This window comes from Somniosus microcephalus, chromosome 11 (genome assembly GCF_052327205.1).
Source record: "Somniosus microcephalus isolate GS21.2 chromosome 11, FLI_Smic_1.0, whole genome shotgun sequence".
NCBI lineage: Eukaryota > Metazoa > Chordata > Chondrichthyes > Squaliformes > Somniosidae > Somniosus > Somniosus microcephalus.
The window spans coordinates 46,216,885-46,243,358 of record NC_140997.1 but is presented as its reverse complement, the minus strand read 5'-3'; the positions used below and the strand labels follow the sequence as shown (position 1 = coordinate 46,243,358).

The 26,474-nt window shown below is 46.7% G+C and overlaps 1 protein-coding gene across 3 annotated transcripts in view; it reads left to right on the top strand.

The window, feature by feature from the left end:
- Positions 1-26,474, top strand: part of ccdc78 (coiled-coil domain containing 78) — a 666,657-nt gene that overhangs the window by 14,380 nt on the left and 625,803 nt on the right. For all 3 annotated transcript variants that reach the window (XR_015079939.1, XM_086000593.1, XM_086000594.1), the window contains exons 3-8: positions 3,201-3,403; positions 5,930-6,093; positions 7,125-7,268; positions 8,534-8,730; positions 10,129-10,303; positions 21,592-21,723. Coding sequence is in view for 2 of the 3 variants with exons in the window: in XM_086000593.1 (XP_085856719.1) it covers positions 3,201-3,403; positions 5,930-6,093; positions 7,125-7,268; positions 8,534-8,730; positions 10,129-10,303; positions 21,592-21,723 (1,015 nt within the window). In the remaining variant the exon portion in view is untranslated. The remainder of the gene's footprint in view (positions 1-3,200; positions 3,404-5,929; positions 6,094-7,124; positions 7,269-8,533; positions 8,731-10,128; positions 10,304-21,591; positions 21,724-26,474) is intronic.

Genomic DNA, 26,474 nt, shown 5'->3' with positions numbered 1-26,474 from the left:
ATGGTATGAGGCGCGAGTTGGCTAGGATGGATTGGGGAACGTTACTTAAAAGGTTGGCGGTGGATAGGCAATGGCAAACATTTAAAGATCGCATGGATGAACTACAGGATTTGTTCATCCCTGTTTGGCATAAAAATAAAACAAAAAAGGTGACTCAACCGTGGCTAACAAGGGAAATTAGGGATAGCATAATATCCAAGGAGAGGACATATAAGTTGGCCAGAAAAAGCAGCAAACCTGAGGATTGGGAGCAGTTTAGGATTCAGCAAAGGAGGACAAAGGGATTAATTAAGAGGGGGAAAATAGAGTATGAGAGTAAGCTTTCAGGGAACATAAAAACTGACCGTAAAAGCTTCTATAGATATGTGAAGAGAAAAAGATTGGTGAAGTCAAGCGTAGGTCCCTTGCAGTCAGAATCAGGGGAATTTATAATGGGGAACAAAGAAATGGCGGACCAATTAAATACATACTTTGGTTCTGTCTTCACAAAGGAGGACACAAATAACCTCCCAGAGATGTTGGGGAACATAGGGTCTAATGAGAGGGAGGAACTGAATGAAATCAGTATTTGTAGGGAAATGGTGTTAGGGAAATTGACTGGATTGAAGGCCGATAAATCCCCAGGACCTGATAATCTACATCCTAGGGTACTTAAGGAAGTGGCCCTAGAAATAGTTGATGCATTGCTGGTCACCTTCCAAAATTCTATAGACTCTGGAACAGTTCCCATGGATTGGAGGGTAGCTAATGTTACCCCACTATTCAAAAAAGGTGTTAGAGAGAAAACGGGGAATTATAGACCGGTAAGCCTGACATTGGTAGTGGGGAAAATGCTAGAGTCCATTATAAAAGATGTAATAGCAGTGCACTTGGAAAACAGTGACAGGATCGGACAAAGTCAACATGGATTTACAAAAGGTAAATCGTGCTTGACTAATCTACTGGAATTTTTTGAGGATGTAACTTGTAGAATAGATAAGGAAGAACCAGTGGATGTGGTGTACTTGGACTTTCAAAAGGCTTTTGATAAGGTCCCACATAAGAGATTAGTGTGCAAAGTTAAAGCACATGGGATTGGGGGTAAGGTATTGACTTGGATAGAGAACTGGTTGGTAGACAGGAAGCAAAGAGTTGGAATAAACGGGTCTTTTTCCGAGTGGCAGGCAGTGACTAGTGGGGTACCGCAGGGATCGGTGCTAGGACCCCAGTTATTCACAATATATATAAAGGATCTAGACGAGGGAACTAGATGTAATATCTCCAAGTTTGCAGACGACACAAAGCTGGGTGGGCGTGTGTGCTGTGAGGAGGATGCAGAGAAACTCCAGTATGATTTGGACAGGTTGGGTGATTGGGCAGATGCATGGCAGTTGCAGTATAATGTGAATAAATGCGAGGTTATCCACTTTGGTGGCAAAAACAGGAAGGCAGATTATTATCTGAATGGCAATAGATTGGGAAAAGGGGAAGTGCAATGAGACCTGGGTGTCCTTGTGCACCAGTCGCTGAAGGTAAGCATGCAGGTGCAGCAGGCGGTTAAGAAGGCAAATGGTATGTTGGCCTTCATAGCGAGAGGATTCGAGTACAGGAGCAAGGATGTCTTGCTGCAGTTGTACACGGCCTTTTTGAGACCACACCTTGAGTATTGTGAAATAACAACAGAAAATGCTGGAAAAACTCAGCAGGTCAGGCAACATCCGTGGAGAGAAATTTGAGTTGACGTTTCGGGTCGAACCCTTCTTCAAAACGGTTTCACAGCCACATCATTTTCCTCAGCAACTGTCTCCGGTTCCGACTTATTCCACGTGGATTCCAACTAAACTTCCACCCTTCGTGTTTCGGATCCACCCAGGATTACAAATATCTCCAAGATATTCATCGTTCCTCGAAGTACTGCTCTCGCCGCATCCTGAGATCCACGCTCAACGCCATGCGGCGCCACATGAACACTCTCGACTTCTCTCTTCAGCAACACCGGTGCAACACGGATGTCGCCTGACCTGCTGAGTTTTTCCAGCATTTTCTGTTGTTATTTCGGATTTCCAACATCTGCAGTATTTTGCTATCGTACTTGAGTATTGTGTGCAGTTTTGGTTACTTTATCTGAGGATGGATGTTCTTGCCATGGAGGGAGTGCAGCGAAGATTCACCAGACTGATACCTGGGATGGCAGGAATGATGTATGAAGAGAGATTGGGTCGATTGGGCTTGTATTCGCTAGAGTTTAGAAGAATGAGAGGGGATCTCATTGAAACTTATAAAATTCTAACAGGACTAGACAGACTAGATGCAGGAAGGATGTTCCCGATGGCGGGGGCGTCCAGAACCAGGGGTCACAGTCTAAGGATAAGAGGTAAGCCATTTAGGACTGAGATGAGGAGGAATTTGTTTACCCAGAGAGTGGTGAACCTGTGGAATTCCCTACCACAGAAAGCAGTTGAGGCCAATTCATTAAATATATTCAAGAAGGAGTTAGATATATTTCTTAAGGCTAAAGGGATCAATGGATATGGGGAGAAAGCAGGGACAGGGCACTGAATTTGGATGATCAGCCATGATCTCATTAAATGGCAGAACAGGCTCGAGGGGCCGAATGGCCTACTCCTGCTCCTATCTTCTATGTTTCTAAACTCGTCCTGGCCTCTTGTGCACCATCAGGAACTCCCACTGCTTTCCCATATCATGTTTTGAGATTTTTTTTCCCCATCGTTGAACATAAGAACGTAAGAAATAGGAGCAGGAGTCGGCCATTTGGCCCTTCGAACCTGACGAAAGGTCATCAACCTGAAACATTAACTCTGTTTTACTCTCCATAAATGCTGAGTATTTCCAGCATTTTCTGTTCTTATTTTATATTTCATACAGAATTGACTTAATTCTCACCAGCCTTCATCCTGACCTCAGCCCCAGGATCACCTCTGCTCACCAAGAGCCTTTGACTTTGTCTGTACCAGTTGCCAATAAAAGAAGAGTGACCCCACTGCTATCTCTGCTTCAACTTGGGGTCAGTGAACTCTTGCAGCTCCCAACCTGCTCGACTGCTCTGCTCCTCGGCGCCGAGTTACACTCCCCACCTGATTGTTCCGCTCCCCCCCTGCCCCACGTTTCATTCTGCAGCCAGTGACCCCAGGTTACCTGCGAGCAATGCCGCATGAGAGTCTTCTAGTCGTTTTTAACTTTACTGTGTCTTTTTTTTCCAGATTTCAGGAGGTCTTTGACCAGAATGCTTCCACGCAGGAAGTATTCACCAAGACCGTGGAGCCCCTGCTCAATGTGTTCACGGAAGGAATGAATGTCTGCATTGTGGTATTTGGTGAAACTGATTCTGGCAAGTCGTACACGTTGATCGGAGAAAAGAATGATCGATTGGCGATCATACCACTGACAATTGATTACATTTTTGGTAAGTTGCTCAGCACTGAACAAATATACTCTGGCAGCCACTTTGAGAGAACCAGATCATCTACTTGGATATATAAATTTGCACTAACTAACCCACTAAGTTAGAACAACAACAACTTGCATTTATATAGTGCCTTTAGCGTAGTAAGATGTCCCAAGGCACTTCAGAAGAGCATTATTAAACAAAATTTGACACAGAGCCACATAAGAAGATATTAGGACATATGAAATAAAAACAGAAAATGCTGGAAAAACTCAGCAGGTCAGGCAGCATCTGTGGAGAGAGAAACAGAGTTAACGGGCTGGATTTTGATTGAGGAGGCGTGTAGGAGGCGGGACTACAACTTTCAGGGTTGTAGTCCCGCCTCCATCGAGTTGTGGCCAATCCACGTGATTTTCACTTGATTGACCTTGTTAAGCCCGCCCAGCGGTCTCAGCGGGCCAATTAAGGGCCATCCGGCAACAGGTGACATCACAGATTGACATTTCATCTGTCAAAAGCTTTTGACAGATGAAATATCAACGTTTGACAGCTCTTTGAAGCTGTCAAACTCTGACAATCTGTACTCCAAGTTAATTCCTTCCTCTCAGGCTGATTTAGAGATCTCTCCAGAGCAGAAAGCTGAATGCTGCAAATTTTGACAGCTCGCGGCCATTCTGCTTTCTGTGCCGGTGAGATGAGGGACTCCCGAGACCTGAAGGAAGGAAGGCTGTAAAGGTAAGTAAATGTAAGTAAAACTTCTTTAAACACTTTACACACACCAAACACACTTACCTCTGAACTCATGCACCCGTCACTCAACTGAACACCGGACATCTTGAACCCTCCAAGCCCTTCAGCCCGATGGCCCACCTCGCTAACTTGGCGTGGTTTGGAGCCATTGGGAATCCCACAGTTCAGCAATAAAAATAGGGATTAGGCTAAAAATTGGCACTAATCCCCTTCCCGCCTCAGGGAGGCGGGTCCCAGCACAGGTCGGATATCCGCCTCCTTTGAAACTGGCATGGAGGCGGGTTGGGGCGGGATGGGTTCATGCCCACCACCCCCCCCCCCCAATTTCGAGATTTTAACCCCCCACACACCTCCAATCCCGCCTCCACGGCCCAATGAAAATCCTGCCCAACGTCTCAGGTCGATGACCTTTCGTCAGAAACATTGGGGGGAATTTTGCCAGCCCTGGGGAGGCGGGTTTGGAAGCGGGACTGCCGGGAAAATGGCAGAATCTGGGAGCGGGTACCAACCCCGCACCCAACCCGCCTCCGTGCCTTCTTCCCAGGAGGCGGGTCCCCGACTCGCGCAGGGACCCATCTCCTCGAGGCGGGAAGGGGGTTACAGCCAATTAACTGCCTGTTAACAGGCAGTTAAGAGGATTATCCCCATTTTACCAACACAAGTGCGGGCTTCCTGACGTTGGGAAACCCCGCCAGGGTCAGCGAGGCGAGCAGTGGGTCTGCGGGGGTGAGAGGGATCGAAAAGTGCGCTGTGGAGGTAAGTGATGGGCGCAAGTGTGGAGGGGTAAGTATGTGAGGTGAGTGAAAAGTGTTAGAAAATGTTTACTTACCTTTCTTTCTGCAGGCTTCAACCGTTGGGGATTTGGAGGCTCCGGCATCGCCACGGCAGAGATGACAGAATGGCTGCTGCATTCTCCGATGTAACAGCCATCTGATTTCTGCTCTGGAAATAGGCTTGGTGAGTCTTGAGTACAAGGACTCACCAAAGAACAGAGATTGTCAGTGTTTGACAGCTTCTCATGAAACGTCATATGCTGATGTTTTCTATCACCGGCTTTCCCTTAATTGGCCTGCTACACCCACAGGGCGGGCTTAACAAGGTCAATCAAGGGAAAATAGTGTGGGTTGGCCGGACGTCGTTGTGAGCAGGACTGAAACCCAACAACCAGCAGTCCCACCCCAACGCGCCCCCATTGATAAAATCCCCCCCGTTAACTCTGTTTCTCTCTCCAGCATTTTCTGTTTTTATTTCAGATTTCCAGCATCCGCAGTATTTTGCTTTTGCATTTGAGATATTAGGACAGATGACCAAAAGCTTGGCCAAAGAAGTAGGTTTTAAGAAGCACCTTAGAGAGGGGTAGTGAGGCGGAGAGCTTTAGGGAGGCAATTCCAGGGTTTAGGGCCTAGGCAGCTGAAAGGACAGCTGCCAATGGTGGAGCAATTAAAATCGGGGATGCGCAAGAGAACAGAATTGGAGGAGCGCAGAGATCTGGGAGAGTTGCAAGGCTGGAGGAGGTTACAGCGGAAGGGAGGGGTGAGGCCACTAACAATCCACTTGTCTAATCTGATATTTTAAACGTAAATGGGATCTTTGGCCAGCTGAGGTTGTTGCAGGGTCTAAGTATTGTGATATAAAATTAGAGTTTTCATGCTGGTTTTTCAATTAATAAAAAAAACAGACAATCCCCGAGCCCCCGAAAAAATTGCTTGATTATGTTCAGCACATTACTTTAATTTGTTGCAAATTGTAATTAAATCAATGTATTTTGTTTACATTTCTGTATTGTGATACTAGATACACCATACCTGCAGAATTTACAGGCCACTGCGATGTGGTCCCTTTCGATATCTATGTACGAGATTTATGCTGAGGCGCTGAAAGATTTGTTACACTCCAGTGGACTGGATCCTGCCACTTTAAAGCTTGCACGTAATGCACAGGATGGTACATTCATAAAGGTACAGTCACGATGGTACAGGGCATCAATTGGAATGCAGGTATTCGCCAAGAATTACCTGTAAGAGGTAATTCCGAGATCCCCTGGTCCCAGCAAGGAGCTGCATTCACAGAAAGAATTGGAGCTACAATGCTCAATGCCCCATCTCCCTTTAAATGCAGTTTTCCCTCTTGGATTGTGGAATTACCTCCATAGTCTCATTATATGGACTGTCATCCAAGTGTCGTGATATCTGGCATGTGGTGCCTACTGAGGTTATGCATATTGAAGTCTAGACATTACTGTTGGTGATATTAGCAGGTGAATGTTTAATGCATTTGTGTCACATTTCTTTGCCTGTTATTTTAACTAAGGTATTGTCCCATTTTAAATAATAAAGGACTATCCTATGAAAGTGTTAATATGAGCAACAGTAATTTCTAGTGCCGAATTTATGTGTTGAATCTAATAATTTTATACAGTTATGAGCTGGCCCGAGAAGTTATTTTATGCATATTGTACATTTTGAATTTGGATAGTGTCAATTTGAAACTAGTCAAGACCAAGAACCTGCAATTACAACCATTAATTACATTCATGTCACTGAATTTTTATATTAATATTATGTTGACTAACTGCTGATAAAATCGACACTATTTCTAACCTTGTTGGCTTATTAAATGTTTGAAAGAAAAGCTGGAAGATCTGTGTATTTGTAATCTAAGCCATCCTTGGATTTGCAGATCTATCTTAAAGGATGCTAAGGTCTACATCAGGCACACGTCCGGTCTACTAGTATCTGAATTTCCTTGGTGTTACCATTGGTTTCCTGACCTAACTTTGGCAGGAAGACTAAACTTTACGGGTTTACCGCCGGTTTTCCCTGTAACTGTGGCAGGAGAGCGGTAGAAATCCCAGAGGCCATTTGCACCGTTTCACTGGAGGGTCCGCCAGTGTTCCCGCCAAAGATACGCCAGGAGATGCCCTGGTACAGATTTATTTGTGTCCAAGCAGGGGATACGCTGCTGAATGTTGCCATATGTTGGTTTTCAGGGATTAAGCCGTGTCACCGTCTCCTCAGCAGCTGATGCTACCACTATTTTCCGCCAAGGTTGGGCGCGGCGCACAGGGGCGATTACGGACTTTGGACCAGCGGCAAACCGTGCTACCGTTGTCACTCAACTTAACCTGCTGGTGGTGAGGTTCCAGAATTTTTCCTGTCAATAAGATTGCTTCAAGTACTGTAACTGCAGATGAAGAAACATGCTGATGTTAGGTAGAACAATGACACCGTCATTCCACATTGGTCATTTGTCCTCTTGCCTCTAGTAAAATGATGAAGAAAAACAATTGTTGAATTGCTTTACAAATCTTCCGAATTTAGAGGAAATCTTCCTTTCAGAACTGGGCTGGACCGTGATTAAAACAAGAGGCAGTGTCACCGATATAACTATTGTAATGAACGGTAGCATACTGGTTATATCACTGGACTAGTAATCCAGAGGCCTGAACTAATGATCTGGAGACATGAGTTCAAATCCCATTCAAATGGGGAATTTAAACTCAGTTAATTAATTAAATCTGGAATTAAAAAAGCAAGTATCAGTAACGGTGACCATGTAATTGTCATAAACCTCATCTGGTTCACTAATGCCCTTTAGGGAAGAAAATCTGCCGTCACTACCTGGTCTGTGACCCCAGACCCACAGCGTTGTGGTTGACTCTTAGCTGCCCTCTGAAGTGGCCTAGCAAGCCACTCAGTTGTACCAAATTGCTATGACACCACATGGACTGCAAAGGTTCAAGAAGGCCACCTTTTCTCAAGGGCAATTAGGGCTTTACCAGCGATGCCCACAATGAATAAAAAAAATATAACTCAAGGCTCAACCATTCCCTCATGTCCATCCTTGATGCCCTTGTCACCAGCAAAACCGTTACTCTTCTGTTCCTCTGGTATAGCCCCCAGCTTCACTCCCTCCAGGGCCGCAGACGTGAGTGTATTTAGCACACAACTGGTTTAGCCATCCATCACCAGATCTGGCTGGGCCACATCAAGCGCTATCAGGTCTCACTCTCCTCTATCAAAGCCACCCACTATTCCAGAATAATCTTGGAGAACAAAGATAAGCCCCAACGTCTTTTCTCAGCTACCAATCGTATCCTTAAACCCCTCTCCTCTGCCTTTTCCACCCTCACCTCCAACAATAATAATAATTCAACTTTATTGTCATTGTACAATGCACAAGTACACGAACAACAAAATGTGATCTTGCAAGCTCCCATGAGTCCAGTACAAATAACATTAACATTAAACGTAAATAGCACCGTCCTGGGAGAAGCAAACAAGTGTGACCTTATAAAAGTCAATTTTCTGTAAGCATATGCATCACCTAATCACAACATTCATGTTGCCACTCCTTTGACTGACACTTTTATTGTATATTTGGATTTAAATACTGCAGCAGGACCGTAATGAGCTGCATCCCACCAAGTCGACTCTGCAGATAATTGATCTACCAGGAGCAGAGAAGCTCGCAGAAGACAAGAATACTTTACACTTTCAGGAAGGCTCCTCGCTCAACAAGTCACTTCTTGTGTTCTCTCAAGTAATGAGTAACCTGGCTAGCTCGCCCTATCCAGACAGAGTTATTAACTACAGGTAAGGACAGGGCAATGCCATAAGTGTTGGTACTGGATGTAATAAGATGAATAAAGATATGATGTGATAGACATGTAAAATGGCTGTGAAATGAGGGATACCGTTGCTAACATGACTTCATATAACATAAAGCAAAGCTGGTTAATATATGATCAGATGGTTAAATTTAACAAACAACAAAAATGTTGACAATCGAATTATTTTTCTACTAAAGTTGCACCGACTAATAGTATTTACATAACTACCAGAAGTATATCACCCCTCCCAACACATACAAACCATATACATACTGGCCCTGAAATTACGGTGTCTTCGATGGTGTATGCTCAGCGAACAGCGTCGTAATCCTTTTGAAAGGCTCCGCAACTTCCGGGTTTCCGCATGCGCATGTGCGAAAACCCGGAACTTGTGATCTGTCAAGGTTCGGCTTGACAGATCATATGAACCGAAAGTAAAATCAGTTTCGCTGGCACAGAGTTGGGCTATTTGCCCAGCAATTGCCCACAAAACTCTTACGTCTGGTGAAAGCAGGCATAGGGCCTGCTTTCATCAGCATAAGGATTATTATAAATCTTAAATTAAACATTTAAAAATAAAAAAAGTTGCACAAACACTTAAAATTAGTTTATGAAAATATTGGCCCAGATTTAAATGTTTAAAGTTATTTTTCAAAAAATTACATTTTTATTGTATTTGGTGTAATGAAGGGACTTTTGATTAAATTTGATATTCATTAGAATTGTGTAAACTGTTTAATTATTTGGGGATTCCATTGCATGTTATTAGGGGATTCCGTTCGGAAATGTCTCTGAACCGCCTGCATCCCTGGGATCCGTGGGCCTTTACGCAGGTGACGCATGGAGGCCCAGGACCCAAACTATCTGCAGCCTGGGAGCTTGGAGGTAAATTCGGAATTGTTTCGCGGGTCGGAGCTGTACTCCGGAGGTACGCCTCCGACCGCAATTTCAGGGCCTTTGAGTGCAAAATGGCTGCCGTGTTTGCCGTCAAAACAATTGCTAGCAACACTTCAATAGTAATTAATTGTCTGAGAAATGGAGACATTTCTGAGTTACATGACACGATATAAATGCAAGTCTTTTTTTTTCTGACATGTATAATGAAAACACTGACCGAGGCTTCATCTGCTTTCACATTGGAATGTGGCATAGGACCTCATAGTATAAAGTGTCATTATCTAGAATATCACATGCTATGGCTATTGGGTCCTCACCAGCTTAGTTTTGATAGTGATTTACACAAAACAAATTACTGTATTATAAGGGAATTTTGTTTGTATGTTGTGTTATAGAAATGTTACTGTTCGTGCTGCCACAAATTGGAATAAATATGACTCTTTCATTAAGATGTTGACTTTAATTCTGTGTTTTTACATTGTAGTGAATCCAAATTAACTCAGCTGACACAAGATGCTTTTGGAGGAAACTGTAAGACTCGGGTTATTTGTTGTCTACCCCCTAAACCAGAAACCCAGCGCCTTTCTGCCATCCTAAGATTATGCTCTACCCTCTCTCAAGTGAAAAATTTCCCAGTGTTAAATGACTACTTTGTTGAGGTATGCACTGGGAAACATCCACTACCATTCTGCAGAAGCTCTCTTTACAACACTTAGTGTCCTGCTGTCCAACTCCTGCTGCCTTCTGCCTTGAACCATCCATTTGGAAAAAATTGCAGGGTTATGGGGAAAGAACGGGGGAGTGGGACTAACTGGATTGCTCTTCGAAAGAGCCGGTGCAGACTTGATGGGCCAAATGGCCTCCTTCTGTGCTGTACTCTTCTATAAGAAGGAGCTTCCCCCAGTGCTGCAAAGGCTGGTGACACTGACATCCTGTTACGATGGGTAGATAGAAGCTGGGCTTTTGCAGGCTATCGTCTTGAGACTGCAGCCTGAAATTGTGGCGCTAGCGACCTATGCGCTGAGGTGAAGGAAGGGTTGCAGGTAATCGGCAGACAACCTGCTCAAGTGAGCCTCACCTTCCCCGGTATTCATGGCTCTGCCTGTGCCACTGATCTCCAGGGTTACTTGCTGTGCTTGGGTGAGAGCGATGGTGATGGTCTTGTTCCTCTCCCTCACACTATGTGCTGTCTTGTCCGGCAGAAAGAGAGGGTAAGAGTCTGTCAGTGGCTATTGAAAAGGTAAGTGGAAATGTCTAGAGCTTGTGGGTTTAGTGCATCTGTTGAGAGGTGGGGAAGAAGCAGGATGGAATGAGGATGGGGAGGTGATGAATGTAAAGCCAAGCGTGTGGAATGTTTATGTTGCTGGTTATGCAAATGCTTGGATGTGAGAAGAGAATGGTGTTAGTGTGCAGCATGAAGAGAGCAAAGGAAGAGGTGAATGTGCTTGGAATGAGAAAGAGAGGTGTTGCATGTTGTGTATGTGCCTTTAAGAGAAGAACTGATTCTATACTGCAGTACTGGCAGTGACCACCCCTGTATATAAAGCCATAGCAGCCTTCTGTATTTCAGTCTTGAATTACTCCCTGTTCAGTAAATACCTGTTTTATTGTTCTCCTGCAGTCTGAGTATTATTGATCCTCGGACATTACACTGGCGACGGGCAGGTTTGAACTCACCTGCAGTACTGCATCACCTCACGGGGATCTTTTCCCTGAAGAGAAGCTTCTTGGAGGTCGAAGTCAGAACGGCGGGCGTCGACCGCGGGCAACCGCCCAGGGATCCATCGGAGAGTTGCAGGGGAGGCTGTGGAGAGCTGGGCCTGGCTCCCCAGTCGAGGTGTTCCAGCAAGTCGTGCTGGTAGCAGGTAGTGTGCTGACCCTTCCGGACTGCGGCGGGCTCGGGCTCGATCGAGCGGCTCTGCAAAGGGGCCGTGCAGCGTCGTCGGGAGGAAGAGAGAGAGAGCGAGAGGGTGGAGCGCACAGGGCGCGGTCGGTGCTCAAGAACAGGGCAGCGTGGAGAGGATAGAACGCGGGGAAGGAAAAGTGAGACGCGCCAAAGCCGCAGGTCGCCGTCATTACCCTGTAGAATGCTAGGAGCAGCGTGGCAGCAAGGGGAAGAAGGAAAAGCGCGGGAGGCGCCATTTTATTCCATTGGGGAAGAAGGAAAAGCGCGGGAGGCGCCATTTTAATTCATTGGTGAAGAAGAAAAAGCGCGGGAGGCGCCATTTAAAATCACCCAAGATGCCGAAAAGTGGCAGTATCACTGCTTTCGACAACGAGGTAGAAGACTGGACCACGTATGTGGAAAGAATTGAAGTGTACTGCGAGGCAAATGAGGTGGCCGATGGAAAGAAGGCGTCGGTATTATTAAATTTGATGGGCGCGAGAACGTACGGCCTATTGCGGAATTTAATTACCCCAGCTAAACCAATGGAGAAAAGTTTTGAGGAGATTGTTAATATCTTACAGGAACACCAAACCCTACACCGCTGCTGATAGCAGAAAGATTCAAGTTCCATAAAAGAAACCAGCACAAAGATGAGAACAATGCTGACTATCTTACAGAACTACGCAAGTTATCGAAGCACTGCCAGTTCGGAGCAGGACTGGCAGACACCTTGCGGGATAAGTTTGTCTGCGGGCTCCAGAGTGAAGGAACCCAGAAACGACTACTTTCGGAAAAGGACCTGACGCTAGAACAGGCTTTCAGTGTGGCAGTATCCTACGAAGCAGCAGCACGGGGAGCTGCGGAAATACAACAGAAACCACAGGAATACAGCGCTAACGAAATGGCGTATGGAGCAGAAAAGTGCTATCGCTGCGGCAGAACAACCCATGATCAGAAGGACTGCTGGTTTAAGGACAAAGTATGCAGGCAATGTGGGAAAATGGGACACATAGCAAGAGTCTGCAGGTCGGGAAAGAAAACCAACACAACAAGAACTACTAAGGAAAAGCACAAGAAAGTAAAGAAATTGACAGACAGTAGTTCGGAAGATCAGGAGAGTGTTAGTGACTCCGGGAGCAGGAGACTAAGTTGTCTAAAGTTACACAATGTGATCGCAAAGGCGGATCACCGAACCATTTGGGTCACCCTCATGATAACAGGGTCCCCAGTAAAGATGGAATTGGACACAGGATCAGTCCTAACTGTCATGAATCGACGAGACTATGAGCAGCTATTCTCACACATACCCTTGAAGGACACGTCCATTGTATTGAAGACATACACGGGGCAAAAAGTCTACCCCAGAGGAAAAATAAGGGTGCCAGTTGAATACAACAGCAAGGAAACACAGAAACTGTATCTATATATACTACCGGATGGAGGACCACCATTATTGGGACGTGAATGGATCCGAAAAATACAATTGGATTGTCATTCCATTCAGGCGCTAACTGTGACTGATAAAAAGGATGATGACGTCACACCTGGACGACTGTCAAAAATTCTAACTGACGCGAAAGAGGTGTTCCAACAAGGACTTGGGACTCTAAAAGGAGTAACGGCAACGATAAAAATCGAAGATAACGCAGACCCAAAATTTTTAAGGCCAGACCGGTACCTTACGCGATCCGCCCCGCTGTTGAAGCAGAGCTGGAGAGTCTGGAGCATTCGGGTGTGCTGTCCAAGGTGGACTGGAGCGAGTGGGCCACACCCATCGTTCCTGTAATGAAGAAATCATTGAGCAGCACGCCTGGGGAACCGAAGAAGGTTCGCATCTGTGGGGACTTCAAGGTAACTGTGAACCCAGTCCTGCACACAGTACAATATCCACTTCCACGGATAGAAGATATTTTCGCCTCACTATCTGGAGGGAAACGCTTTACAAAGATTGATCTGGCCCAAGCGTATCTACAAATGGAGGTGGAAGAAGCATCTAGGAAATACCTCACGATAAACACTCACAAAGGCCTTTACCAGTACAATCGACTGGTATTCGGGGTAGCATCAGCCCCGGCTATTTGGCAGAGGGCGATGGAACAAGTCCTGCACGGGATCCCGGGGACCCAGTGTTATTTGGATGACATCCTGGTTACGGGCGAAAATGACAGTGAACACCTTGCCAACCTGGAGCAGGTGCTCACGAGATTACAGGAATATGGGCTACGAGCCAACTGCCCCAAATGCGAGTTCTTCAGGAGACAAATCTCGTATTGTGGCCACATGATTGATGAGGAAGGGTTGCATAAGTCGCCGGACAAGATTGAGGCTGTAGTCAAGGCTCCAGCACCGGAAAATGTGTCGCAACTGAGGTCGTTCCTCGGGTTGATGAACTACTACCATAAGTTCTTGCCGAATTTATCTACAATTCTGCACCCACTGAATGCCCTACTGCAAACTGGAGTAACATGGAAATGGAGTGATGAGTGTAAGCGTGCCTTTCAGAAATGTAAATGCCTAATCACTTCAAAAGAAGTATTGGCCCACTATAATCCAACACTACCGATTCGGTTAGCATGTGATGCGTCTCCCTAAGGCATCGGAGCGGTGCTGTCACACAAATTCCCTGACGGTTCAGAGAGGCCAATAGCCTTTGCGTCGCACTCGTTAACCTCAGCCGAGCGTAACTATGCCCAGATTGACAGGGAGGCCCTCAGCCTGGTGTAGGGGGTGAAGAAGTTCAATCACTATCTGCACGGGCAGAAATTCACCCTACTGACTGATCATCAGCCCCTGGTCTCCATTTTTAACCCAAAGAAGGGCATTCCGGTGATGACGGCGCAACGGCTGCAAAGATGGTCACTTTTTCTAGGGGCACATCAGTACGACATAGAGTACAAGGGTACGAAACAGCATGGAAACGCTGATGGGCTGTCGCGCCTACCGTTGCCTACGGTAGAGGAAGCACCTGCAGTGGACCCTGTTGAGATATTCCATGCGACCATAGTCGAATGTCTACCTGTTACAAACTCAAGTATAGAGAAGGAAACCTGAAATGACCCGACACTCTCTTGGGTCTATGATTTGACGGTGAAGGGATGGCCAGCACATGGCGACTCACTGTTGCCAGCATTCTCGCCAAGGAGAGAACAGCTGTCAGTGTGCCGGGGGACCTTGATGTGTGGATCCCGAGTGGTAATTCCACCCAAGTTGAGAGATAGAGTGCTCAATGAGCTTCATGAGGGTCATCTGGGAGGGGTAAAAATGAAGAGCCTAGCCAGGGCGTTTGTGTGGTGGCCGGGAATCGATAAAGAAATCGAGGATATGACCAAGAGATGCACAGGATGCCAGAAGGTCCAAAACGCTCCACCACAGGCCCCGCTACATCCATGGGAGTGGCCCTCATCTCTATGGCAATGGGTACACATTGATTTTGCTGGTCCATTTATGGACTCAATGTTCCTAATCGCTGTGGACGCCCATTCGAAATGGCCAGAGGTCATCAAAATGTCCTCCACCACCACGGAGAAAACTATTGCAGTCCTACGGACCATCTTCACCAGGAATGGCTTGCCAGAACAGATTTGCTCCGACAATGGACCACAGTTTGTGTCAGAGGATTTCCGGAGGTTTCTGAGGAATAATGGGGTGAAACATTACACATCTGCCCCATATCATCCAGCCACAAATGGATTGGCTGAGAGGTTTGTTCAGACCTTTAAAAAGGCAATAAAGGCAATGCATAATGACGACATACCACTACAACACAAGGTGGATAATTTCTTGTTTGCTTACCGGAATGCGACACATGCAGTCACCAACCAAGCTCCAGCCATAATGTTCTTCAACCGAAGGCTAAGATGTCGCCTGGATTTGCTCAAACTAAACATAAGACGAGTTGTTGAGGATAAGCAATTCCAGCACATAAATGAGAAGCCAACCAGGAGCTTCAAGATAGGGCAACCAGTCTTGGCCCGTGACTACTGAACAGAAAAATGGCAGCCTGGAACGATATGCACACAGCAGGGACCACTAATGTACACAGTGGACATTGGAGAGAGCATCGTGAGACGCCATGCTGACCAGATTCTAGAGTCACAGGAACAAGCCAAACCCATACCACGAGCAGGTGCACCTGGTAATCAACCCGAAGTACAGATTGCGTCTACCTCAGAAGCAGTGGTATTGGAAGCTGACGAACCAACCAATGACAATGAGCCAGAATCAACTCCACCGCAAGAACAGGATACTCGAGAAAGGCGCTATCCAGTCAGGATCAGGAAGCCTCCTCAAAGACTGAACTTATAAATGATTATTTCAGTTGATGTATATAGTACAGAGAAAATTGTAATTGTAATTAGTTATTATTTAGTTGTTAAATGAATGTTATGTACTGTTTAACTAAAAGGGGAGGAATTGTTGTGTATGTGCCTTTAAGAGAAGAACTGATTCTATACTGCAGTACCGGCAGTGACCACCCCTGTATATAAAGCCATAGCAGGCTTCTGTATTTCAGTCTTGAATTACTCCCTGTTCAGTAAATACCTGTTTTATTGTTCTCCTGCAGTCTGAGTATTATTGATCCTCGGACACTACATTGCAGTGTGCCATGATTGTATGCTGAAAGATGTGATAGAGGGGAAGGGAATTATTGAGATTTGTGGGGGAGTGCAGGGAAGGAGCGCTGTCAGGTGCTGTTGAGATAGCTGAACAGGTGAAGAACTGTACTCACCCTTGCTGCTCTTGTGAGATCATTGAACTTCTTTACTGCATTGAGCCTGGGTGGTCCTGGTGGCATTGACCCTGTCAGCCACCTCTCTCCAGGCCTGCTTGAGGATTCACCTGCTAGGGAATAGTACCTCCCTCCTTGCCTTGACTTCCCCCACTAGGACCTCCAGGGAGGCAGCAGGAAAGCGGGGGTTTGAGACACTCAAACGCCTTGAAAGACAATTAATTGACGAACTGCTTATTTGGTATAGTGTAATACTGTGTAATTTCCAGAAGGTGGCAGCGTTTGACCATGTACTGCAGTAAAAATATCACCGCTCCATTATTGGATGTTTCTTTACTATCATTTTCCTTGTCTCTGTGAACTGCAGTTCATCACAGGAAGCTTTAGAATGGATAATGGGGTCATTTTGACTTTGTGCGACAGTGTAAAACGGGCGATAGCGAATCAGCAGCCCGGTTTAAATCTCTCCCTATTTTTATTTGCATTGAATTCATAATAAATAAAAATCGGGAGACATTGTAAAACAAAGGAACAGGAGTGGGCCATTCAGCCCCTCACGCCTAGTTCCACCATTCTACTCCATCTACCCGCCTTGCTTCTGTAACCTTTAATACTCTTACTGTAGAAAAATCTCTCAATCTCAGTTTTGAAATTCTGAATTGACCCCCCAGCCTCAACAGCGTTTTGGAGCAGAGTGTTCCAGATTTCCACTACCCTTTGTGTGAAGAAGTGCTTCCTGACATCACCCCTGAACGGCCTGGCTCTAATTTTAAAGTTATGCCAACCCCCCCCCCCTTTTTCTGGACTCCCCCACCTGAGGAAATAGTTTCTCTCTATTGACCCTATCAACTCCTTTAATCATTTATAAAAACCTCAATTAGATCACTGCTCGAGTGATCTACTCTCTTCTCTACTCGAGTGCAGTATAAACACCGGCATGGTCTGCTTGGGCCCAATGGCCTGTTTCTGTGCTGTATATTCTATGTAATGCACGCCTGGGTTTTGCAACCTGTCGATTCGCTATCACCTGTTTTACACCATCGCACAATTACTCCCATTAACTGTATTCTGTTCATCCTATTTGACTTAGTGAATACGTTAATTTCTGAGTTCACCTTAGATAGAAAGTGTCATGTCCTCAAAGCTAAGATTCGGGTTGCACAGTTTAGTCCTTACCCTGATTGTCCTTTTGATCATCATTCACCAGCAAAGCGTTTGTCATTCCCACCTCGCCGTACTACAGCTCATTTAGCATGTCTGCAACATTAAGAGCTTCGGTTTTTATTTGTTGCAATACTTTTTTTTTTCTAACATTTTTATTTGTAAATGATCCCATGCCTTTAGGCGGCGGGACCTAGCGGCCTCTGCTGCTGAGAGGGCGGGTGGCCAGCCGGCTCTCAAACCCATGCCAGTGCCTCCTCCAGCCAGCTCTGGGGAGCTGCTCAAAACCACTGGCACTGAGCTCAGTTAGTGGAGGTGTGCTCGACACACTGCCGGCTCTGGGCCCCTTAGTGGGTGAGAGTATTAGTTTTTATTTTGCACATACACCAGCACCAATACCATCCGAATATTGTATATGATTTGTATGAGAAGAGGATTAATTCATTGCTTTGCCTTGGCATTTGTCCTGGACAGATGCCCTTACCCTTTGATTCTGATGAAATAAATGATAGAACCGACACTGCCAGCTATAACTAGAGTCCACTCCAATCTATTTAAATGAGCTACTAGTGATGGAATGACACATTCTTGCCCTCCTTCCCTTTTCCTTTCCTTTTCACCCCCTCCCTCCTGAAGGTAGTGACTCTCACTGGGTTATCATTCTGTAGGCCCATCAGTATCTTGCCTTTGTGCATGATCATAGACAATGGGTGTTGTCAGGCTATTCTACTGTGTAGAGCACTACAGCTGAGTCTGATCCTGTTCTCACTCAATGGGCAGGATTTTCATTGGGCCGTGGAGGCGGGATTGGAGGCGTGTGGGGGGTTAAAATCTCGAAATCGGGGGGCACGAACCCATCCCACCCCCAACCCGCCTCCATGCCAGTTTCAAAGGAGGTGGATACCCGACCTGTGCTGGGACCCGCCTCCCCGAGGCGGGAAGGGGATTAGTGCCAATTAACTGCCTGTTAACAGGCAGTTTTTAGCCTAATCCCTATTTCTATTGCTGAAGTGTGGCGGACCGTCGGGCTGAAGGGCTTGGAGGGTTCGAGATGTCCGATGTTCAGGTGAGTGACGGGTGCATGAGTGAAGAGGTAAGTGTGTTTGGTGCATGTAAAGTGTTTAAAGAAGTTTTACTTACATTTACTTACCTTTACAGCCTTCCTTCCTTCAGGTCTCCAGAGTCCCTCATCTCACCAGCACAGAAAGCAGAATGGCCGCGAGCTGTCAAAAGTTGCAGCATCCTGCTTTCTGTTCTGGAGAGATCTCTAAATCAGCCTGAGAGGAAGGAATTAACTTGGAGTATAGATTGTCAGTGTTTGACAGCTTCAAAGAGCTGTCAAACGCTGATATTTCATCTGTCAAAAGCTCTTGACAGATGAAATGTCAATCTGTGACGTCACCTGTTGCCGGGTGGCCCTTAATTGGCCTGCTGAGCCCGCTGGGCGGGCTCAACAAGGTCAATCAAGTGAAAATCGCGTGGGTTGGCCACAACGCGATGGAGGCGGGACTGCAACCCCGAAAGTTGTAGTCCCACCTCCTACACGCCTCCAGTATCAAAATCCAGCCGAATATCTGCACACAAAAGACTTTCCAACACAGATTACTGTGAGCCTCCCCTCCACATCCAGCCCTAGCCTGGACAACAAAAATAACAACTTGCATTTATATAACGCCTATAGCATAGTATAATGTCCCAAGATGCTTCACAGGAGCAGCTATCACACAGAATGTGACACCAAGCCACATAAGGAGATATTAAGACAGACGACCAAACGCTTGGTCAAAGAGGCAGGTTTTAAGGAGCGTCTAAAAGGAGGAGAGAGAGGCGGAGAGGTTTAGGGAGGGAATTCCAGAGCGTAGGGCCTCGGCAGCTGAATGCACGGCCGCCAGTGGTGGAGCGATTAGAATCAGGATGCGCAAGAGGCTGGAATTAGAGAGCTGAGATCTCGGAGGGTTGTGGGGCTGGAGGAGATTACAGAGATAGGGAGGGGTGAGGCCATGGAGGGATTTGAAAACAAATGATGAGAATTTTAAAATTGAGGCGTTGCTTAAACGGGCACCAGCGTTGGTCAGTGAGCGCACTAACTGTAGCATCTCCACTGCCACCCATCTGAGAGCAGCTAAATCAGCTCTGACCAGTCTTTGAAGGACTGGACTTCTGTGGCTCAGCAACACGTCACCTGATGCACTGACCTACTGACAATTGCTGCTCCTACTTATTCTATTTCCTGGGTCCCAAGAAATATAATGACAAGGTGGCCTCAGTATAATGTGTAGAAGTGTTCCTGTGTATCGAAGCTTCACTATATACAACAATGTCCTGTGTTAAACGTAACACTCTGAGCTGCTGTTCTATATTTTTTTAATGCTTTTTGATGTCTTTATGCTTGGGAATGAAATTAGTATTGAGTGCTTTTCTCCTTCAATTGTGATTGTGCTCACTGAGAGCAGACGTTGATTTTATTGTTATTCACGCAGTTATTTCGTTTAGCTTGCCTGCTGTTTTGGAATTATAATTACAAACTCCCATAGCAAAGCTCAAAACAGAAAGGTCAGAAACGGTGAAGCAATTTACCACACTTAGAGTACTGTGCACAGTTATGGTCTCCATATTACAAAAAAGGATAGATAAGCACTGGAGAAGGTGCAAAAAAGATTTACGAGAATGATACCAGAACTGAGAGGTTCTAATTATCAGAAAAGACTTTGAAATAGTGTCATGGGACCTTTTACATCCACCTTGGAGTGCAGATAGGGCCTTGATTTAATGTCTCATCTGACAGTGCAGCACTCCCTCACTGGAATGTCAACCTAGATTTTTGTGCTCAAGTTTCTGGAGTGGGACTTGAACCCATAACCTTCTGACTCCGAGGGTGAGCGTGCTACCAACTGAGCCACAGCTGTCACTGCTGTGTAGTCCTATAGCGGCCCAGGGAGAGGTGAAGAATAGTCAACACTAATGTGCACAAGTCCATGAACAAATAGTAAGATGGGTGTGGACATCGCCAGGGTGATGCATAAGGGATACAGATAGAAAAGGAGAAATGAGCAGGGTGGGCAGATGGACAGAATATTCAAGACCAGAGAGGTGTGCACATGTCGGCAAATGGGGGACCAGGCCTGTGGTAGAGAGAGCGAGGGTCATAGTTTGAAGAGCACTTGGGAAATGGGTGGAGAATGAGTGATGAGAGGACCTCCAGACAGGGAATCAAGCACTGGCACTGAAGGCACAAAAAAAAGAAAACCGGCAAAATAAATCCAAATGATTTTGCTGGCACAGGCATGATGGGCCGAATGGCCTCCTTCTGTGCTGTACCATTCTATGACTGAACAGACTGGGGCTCTTTTCTTGAGAAGGCTGAGGGGCGGCCTAATAGAGGTCTTTAAAATTATGAAAGGGTTTGATAGGTTAGACGTAGAGAAGACGTTTCCACTTGTGGGGAGCCCAAAACTAGGGGTCATAAATATAAGATAGTCACTAATAAATCCAATAAAGAATTCAGAAGAAACATCTTTACCCAGAGAGTGTTATGGTGAATAGCATAGATGCATTTAAGGGTAAGTTAGATAAGTACATGAGGGAGAAAGGAATAGAAGGATATGCTGATGGGGTTAGATGAAGTAGGGTGGGAGGAGGCTCGTGTGGAGCATAAAGGTCAGCACAGACCTGTTGGGCCGAATGGCCTTTCTCTCTGCTGCAAATTCTATTTAATAAGACATGGGTAGTATATTCGGAATGCATTTTAGAGATGCAGATCAAGCTGTTTTAGGTGGGGATGTGATCTTCAATCCCTACGAGGATGTTACAGCCTCACAACAGACTCCAACTGACTGTTAGTCCCAACTTAATTCCATAATCCTTTATTAAAAATGGAGCCACATCCAGTTTCTGTAACACAATCCTTCTGGCGGCAGGTCTGCAGTCTCATGGGTAACTGACAGCTTTACGTTCATTCATTCTGCTCCACCTCCCTGTTTGTATAAGGTTGAATGAAGGCTGGTCTTCAGCCAGTCAGAGTAACAAGAGAAGTAATAGCAACAAACTGTTTCTAGCAACACAGCCACTGTGCACTCAGTCATGCCTGTAGATGCAAGCTGACTTTATGCCGGGTGATCAGTGCGAAGGGGTGTGGACATGTCTTGACTCTGTTTTCCAATTGACCGCAGTCACTGGTGACCCAGTACCGGGCACGGATCTTAGCATTGCAACACCAGTCTGCCGAGGATATGGGCCCCAAAGGCGGGAGCGAGAAAGCCAATGCACTCAAGGATCAGATTCGGCGACTGAACAATGAAAACGTAAGAAACGAATTTGTACATTGGACGTCAGTCTGGCTTAAATAATGTCTTATGTTTCTAAGGAGTACAAGAAGGGCTGGATCTAACTTTGCTGCACATCATTGTTGACCAGCTGAATATTTAAAAGCTCAAATCCTATCCAAATTAATATTAAAAATACTTTTACATTAAAAAAAAATCCAACCAGTGCTGCATTTGAGGGCTTTTTTTTAACGTATCAAAGGGTTTTATTTCAGCATTGAATTGCTTTTATTTTGAAGCTACATTCATGCCTTTCACTGTTGTGATGGGTACAGCAGTAAGTTGTGGTACTGCGTTTAGTTCCCCTGCCTGGTTATAATGTATATTTATAATACTGTGATCTCAGATAGAGCCTGGTGTCCACTTGACTCTTGAGGTGCAGATACTGTGAATCTAAATCCAAAGTTAATCATCCCTGTCAGCCCTCTCAGATGTTAAAGATCCCATGGTACTAATTTGAAGAAGAGCAGGGGAGTTTTTCCCGGTGTCCTAACCAACATTTATTCCTCAACCAACACCACTAAGACAGATTGTCTGGTCATTGTGTTTGTGGGACCTTGCTGTGTGCAAATTAGCTGCCGCGTTTCCTACATTACAACAGTAAGTACACTTCAAACAGTACTTAATTGACTAAAGCAGTTTGGGACATCCTGAGGTCATGAAAGTCACTATATAAATGCAAATGTTTCTTTTAATGTGGAAATTTTATATAAATCAATCTTTTTCAATCCCAGTTTACCAGTATCATTTCACTGTTTATGTAGTTTTTCTATAAAAGCAGAAAACACTTACAGAACACTGATTTTCATGTGCTTTAACATTGCCAGGAGCTGTCTTTGGCATTGTTGAGTATGTAAAGTAGGTGTTTTTGTCAGCATCAGTATGGCTGCAAGATGCTCTGTCACTCTCGGTGGCACAATAAAGAGTGCTGAGAGATGAGCCTCTGTGCTGAGTGCTGAGAGATGAGCCTCTGTGCTGAGTGCTGAGAGATGAGCCTCTGTGCTGAGTGCTGAGAGATGAGTCTCTGTGCTGAGTGCTGAGAGATGAGCCTTTGTGCTGAGAGATGAGTGTCTGTGCTGAGTGCTGAGAGATGAGCCTTTGTGCTGAGAGATGAGTCTCTGTGCTGAGTGCTGAGAGATGAGTGTCTGTGCTGAGTGCTGAGAGATGAGTCTCTGTGCTGAGTGCTGAGAGATGAGTCTCTGTGCTGAGTGCTGAGAGATGAGCCTCTGTGCTGAGTGCTGAGAGATGAGTGTCTGTGCTGAGTGCTGAGAGATGAGTGTCTGTGCTGAGTGCTGAGAGATGAGTGTCTGTGCTGAGTGCTGAGAGATGAGCCTCTGTGCTGAGTGCTGAGAGATGAGCCTCTGTGCTGAGTGCTGAGAGATGAGTGTCTATGCTGAGTGCTGAGAGATGAGTCTCTGTGCTGAGTGCTGAGAGATGAGTGTCTGTGCTGAGTGCTGAGAGATGAGCCTCTGTGCTGAGTGCTGAGAGATGAGTGTCTGTGCTGAGAGATGAGTGTCTGTGCTGAGTGCTGAGAGATGAGTCTCTGTGCTGAGTGCTGAGAGATGAGTGTCTGTGCTGAGTGCTGAGAGATGAGTCTCTGTGCTGAGTGCTGAGAGATGAGTCTCTGTGCTGAGTGCTGAGAGATGAGTGTCTGTGCTGAGTGCTGAGAGATGAGTCTCTGTGCTGAGTGCTGAGAGACGAGTCTCTGTGCTGAGTGCTGAGAGATGAGTGTCTGTGCTGAGTGCTGAGAGATGAGTCTCTGTGCTGAGTGCTGAGAGATGAGTGTCTGTGCTGAGTGCTGAGAGATTAGTCTCTGTGCTGAGTGCTGAGAGACGAGTCTCTGTGCTGAGTGCTGAGAGATGAGTGTCTGTGCTGAGTGCTGAGAGATGAGTCTCTGTGCTGAGTGCTGAGAGATGAGCCTCTGTGCTGAGTGCTGAGAGATGAGTGTCTGTGCTGAGTGCTGAGAGATGAGTCTCTGTGCTGAGTGCTGAGAGATGAGTGTCTGTGCTGAGTGCTGAGAGATGAGTCTCTGTGCTGAGTGCTGAGCGACGAGTCTCTGTGCTGAGTGCTGAGAGATGAGTGTCTGTGCTGAGTGCTGAGAGATGAGTCTCTGTGCTGAGTGCTGAGAGATGAGCCTCTGTGCTGAGTGCTGAGAGATGAGTCTCTGTGCTGAGTGCTGAGAGATGAGCCTCTGTGCTGAGTGCTGAGAGATGAGCCTCTGTGCTGAGAGATGAGTGTCTGTGCTGAGAGATGAGTGTCTCTGCTGAGTGCTGAGAGATGAGCCTCTGTGCTGAGTGCTGAGAGATGAGCCTCTGTGCTGAGTGCTGAGAGATGAGTCTCTGTGCTGAGTGCTGAGAGATGAGCCTCTGTGCTGAGTGCTGAGAGATGAGTGTCTGTGCTGAGAGATGAGTGTCTCTGCTGAGTGCTGAGAGATGAGCCTCTGTGCTGAGTGCTGAGAGATGAGCCTCTGTGCTGAGTGCTGAGAGATGAGTCTCTGTGCTGAGTGCTGAGAGATGAGCCTCTGTGCTGAGTGCTGAGAGATGAGTCTCTGTGCTGAGTGCTGAGAGATGAGTGTCTGTGCTGAGTGCTGAGAGATGAGCCTCTGTGCTGAGTGCTGAGAGATGAGTGTCTGTGCTGAGTGCTGAGAGATGAGTGTCTGTGCTGACTGCTGAGAGATGAGTCTCTGTGCTGAGTGTGATGAAATATGCCATTCATCACTCACAGTATTCTCTGCCTGTGACGGTGGTTTAGTTTCAGTTTCATTTCCCTTACCTCAGTTCCGTTTCCTCACCATTGTATTGTATTGTAATGTATTGTGTGTAGGGCTCCGCCCATACCTGGCCCCTATGTAAGCTGGCTCAGCCTGCCTCACATCCAGTACAGCAGACCTCTGGATGGAAGATACCTCTCCACTGTGTGTTACCTTCTAAGTTAATAAAAGCCTTGTTTTGTTCCGCTAACATTGAGTCTCGGATTTATTGAGGCACATCAATTTTATTAACTTACTTTTCAACACAATGGATCAACTCTTGAAACCCGAACGTTTGGATTTGGACCAGCATGCTTCGGACGCATCGGCACGCTTCGGACACTGGTTTATGTGTATGGAATTCTTCCTGGACAATTCCGCAGCTGTCAAAGGCGCCACGGACGCTGTAAGTATGAAACTCGGAATCCTGCGGAATTGGGTAAGCCATCGGGTTTACCCCCTCATCCAAGACGCCGACACATACCCGGCCGCCTGCGACATCTTAAAGGCACATTACCAGCAGCCTACGAATGAGGTGTATACTAGGCATCTGCTCGCTACTCGCGCACAGCGACCTGGGGAATCGCTGGATGAGTTCCTAGGCACCCTGAAAACGCTTGGCAAAGACTGCAAGTGCCAAGATGTAAAAGCCGCAGTGTACACTGACGAGCTTGTTCGCGATGCCTTCATCACAGGCCTCAGCTCCACTTACATCCGGCAGAGACTGCTGGAAAAAATGGGATTGGACCTGAAACAGGCTGTGGACACAGCGCGATCCCTGGATGTGGCCCAGAGAAACTCGGACGCCTACTCTTCAGCCCGCGCTGTCCACGCCGCCACGTGTGCACCAAGGGCGCCGCCATCTTGGAAGGCATCTTCCCCGCCCGGCAGGCCGACACCGTCGGGGCCCCGCTCTCCCCCCAGAAGCCCTACGACAGCCGCGACGCGTCGGGGACCCAACTGCTACTTCTGCGGGCAGCCGAAGCACACCAGAAACCTGTGCCCGGCGAAAGGCACCACCTGCTTTAAGTGCGGTAAGAAGGGGCACTTCGGGAAGGTGTGCAGAGGGAACCCCGCCGGAAAACCCGCCACCGCCGCGTGTGCGCCGTGGGAGCGGCCATCTTGGACGCCATCTTGCCCGACCTCGTGGGGTCCGCCATCTTGTGAGCAGACAGCGTGGACGCCATCTTGTCTCGATCAGGGCCCTACAGTGGCATCGGTCACAATGGACCAGACCAGGCCGCACCCGCTATCCAAATCAATGGTGGACATCGAGGTAAACGGGTGCGGGGTTAAATGTTTAATTGACAGTGGAAGCACGGAGAGTTTTATCCACCCTGAACTGGCACAACAACTCTCCCTAAAGGTGGTCCCTACTCGGGGTACCATCTCTATGGCTGATAAAACCCAGACATCGACCATTATGGGTTACTGCACGGTACAATTGTCCGTTAATGGAACTGTATACGATAATTTTAAAGTACTAATCATGAAGAATCTATGTGCGAGCGTGATCTTGGGCCTGGATTTCCAGTGCAACCACCAAAGCATCACGCTCAAGTACGGTGGGTCCCAGCCGCCCCTCACAGTGTGCGGTCTGGCTACCCTGAAGGTAAAGCCGCCTTCGCTATTCACGAACCTTACTCCCAACTGCCGGCCAATAGCGACCAAAAGCAGGAGGTACAGCTGGGAGGACAGGCGGTTTATCGCGACCGAGGTAGACAGGCTCCTGAAGGAGCGCATTATTGAACGCAGCAACAGCCCGTGGTGCGCCCAAGTGGTGGTGGTAAGGGGTAGCGAGAAGAAACGGATGGTGATCGACTATAGCCAAATGATCAACAGGTACACCCAACTAGACGCCTACCCGCTACCCCGCATATCAGAAATGGTGAACCAAATCGCCCAATACCGGGTGTTCTCCACCATCGACCTCAAGTCAGCGTACCACCAGCTCCCTATCAGACCAGAGGACCGCCCGTAC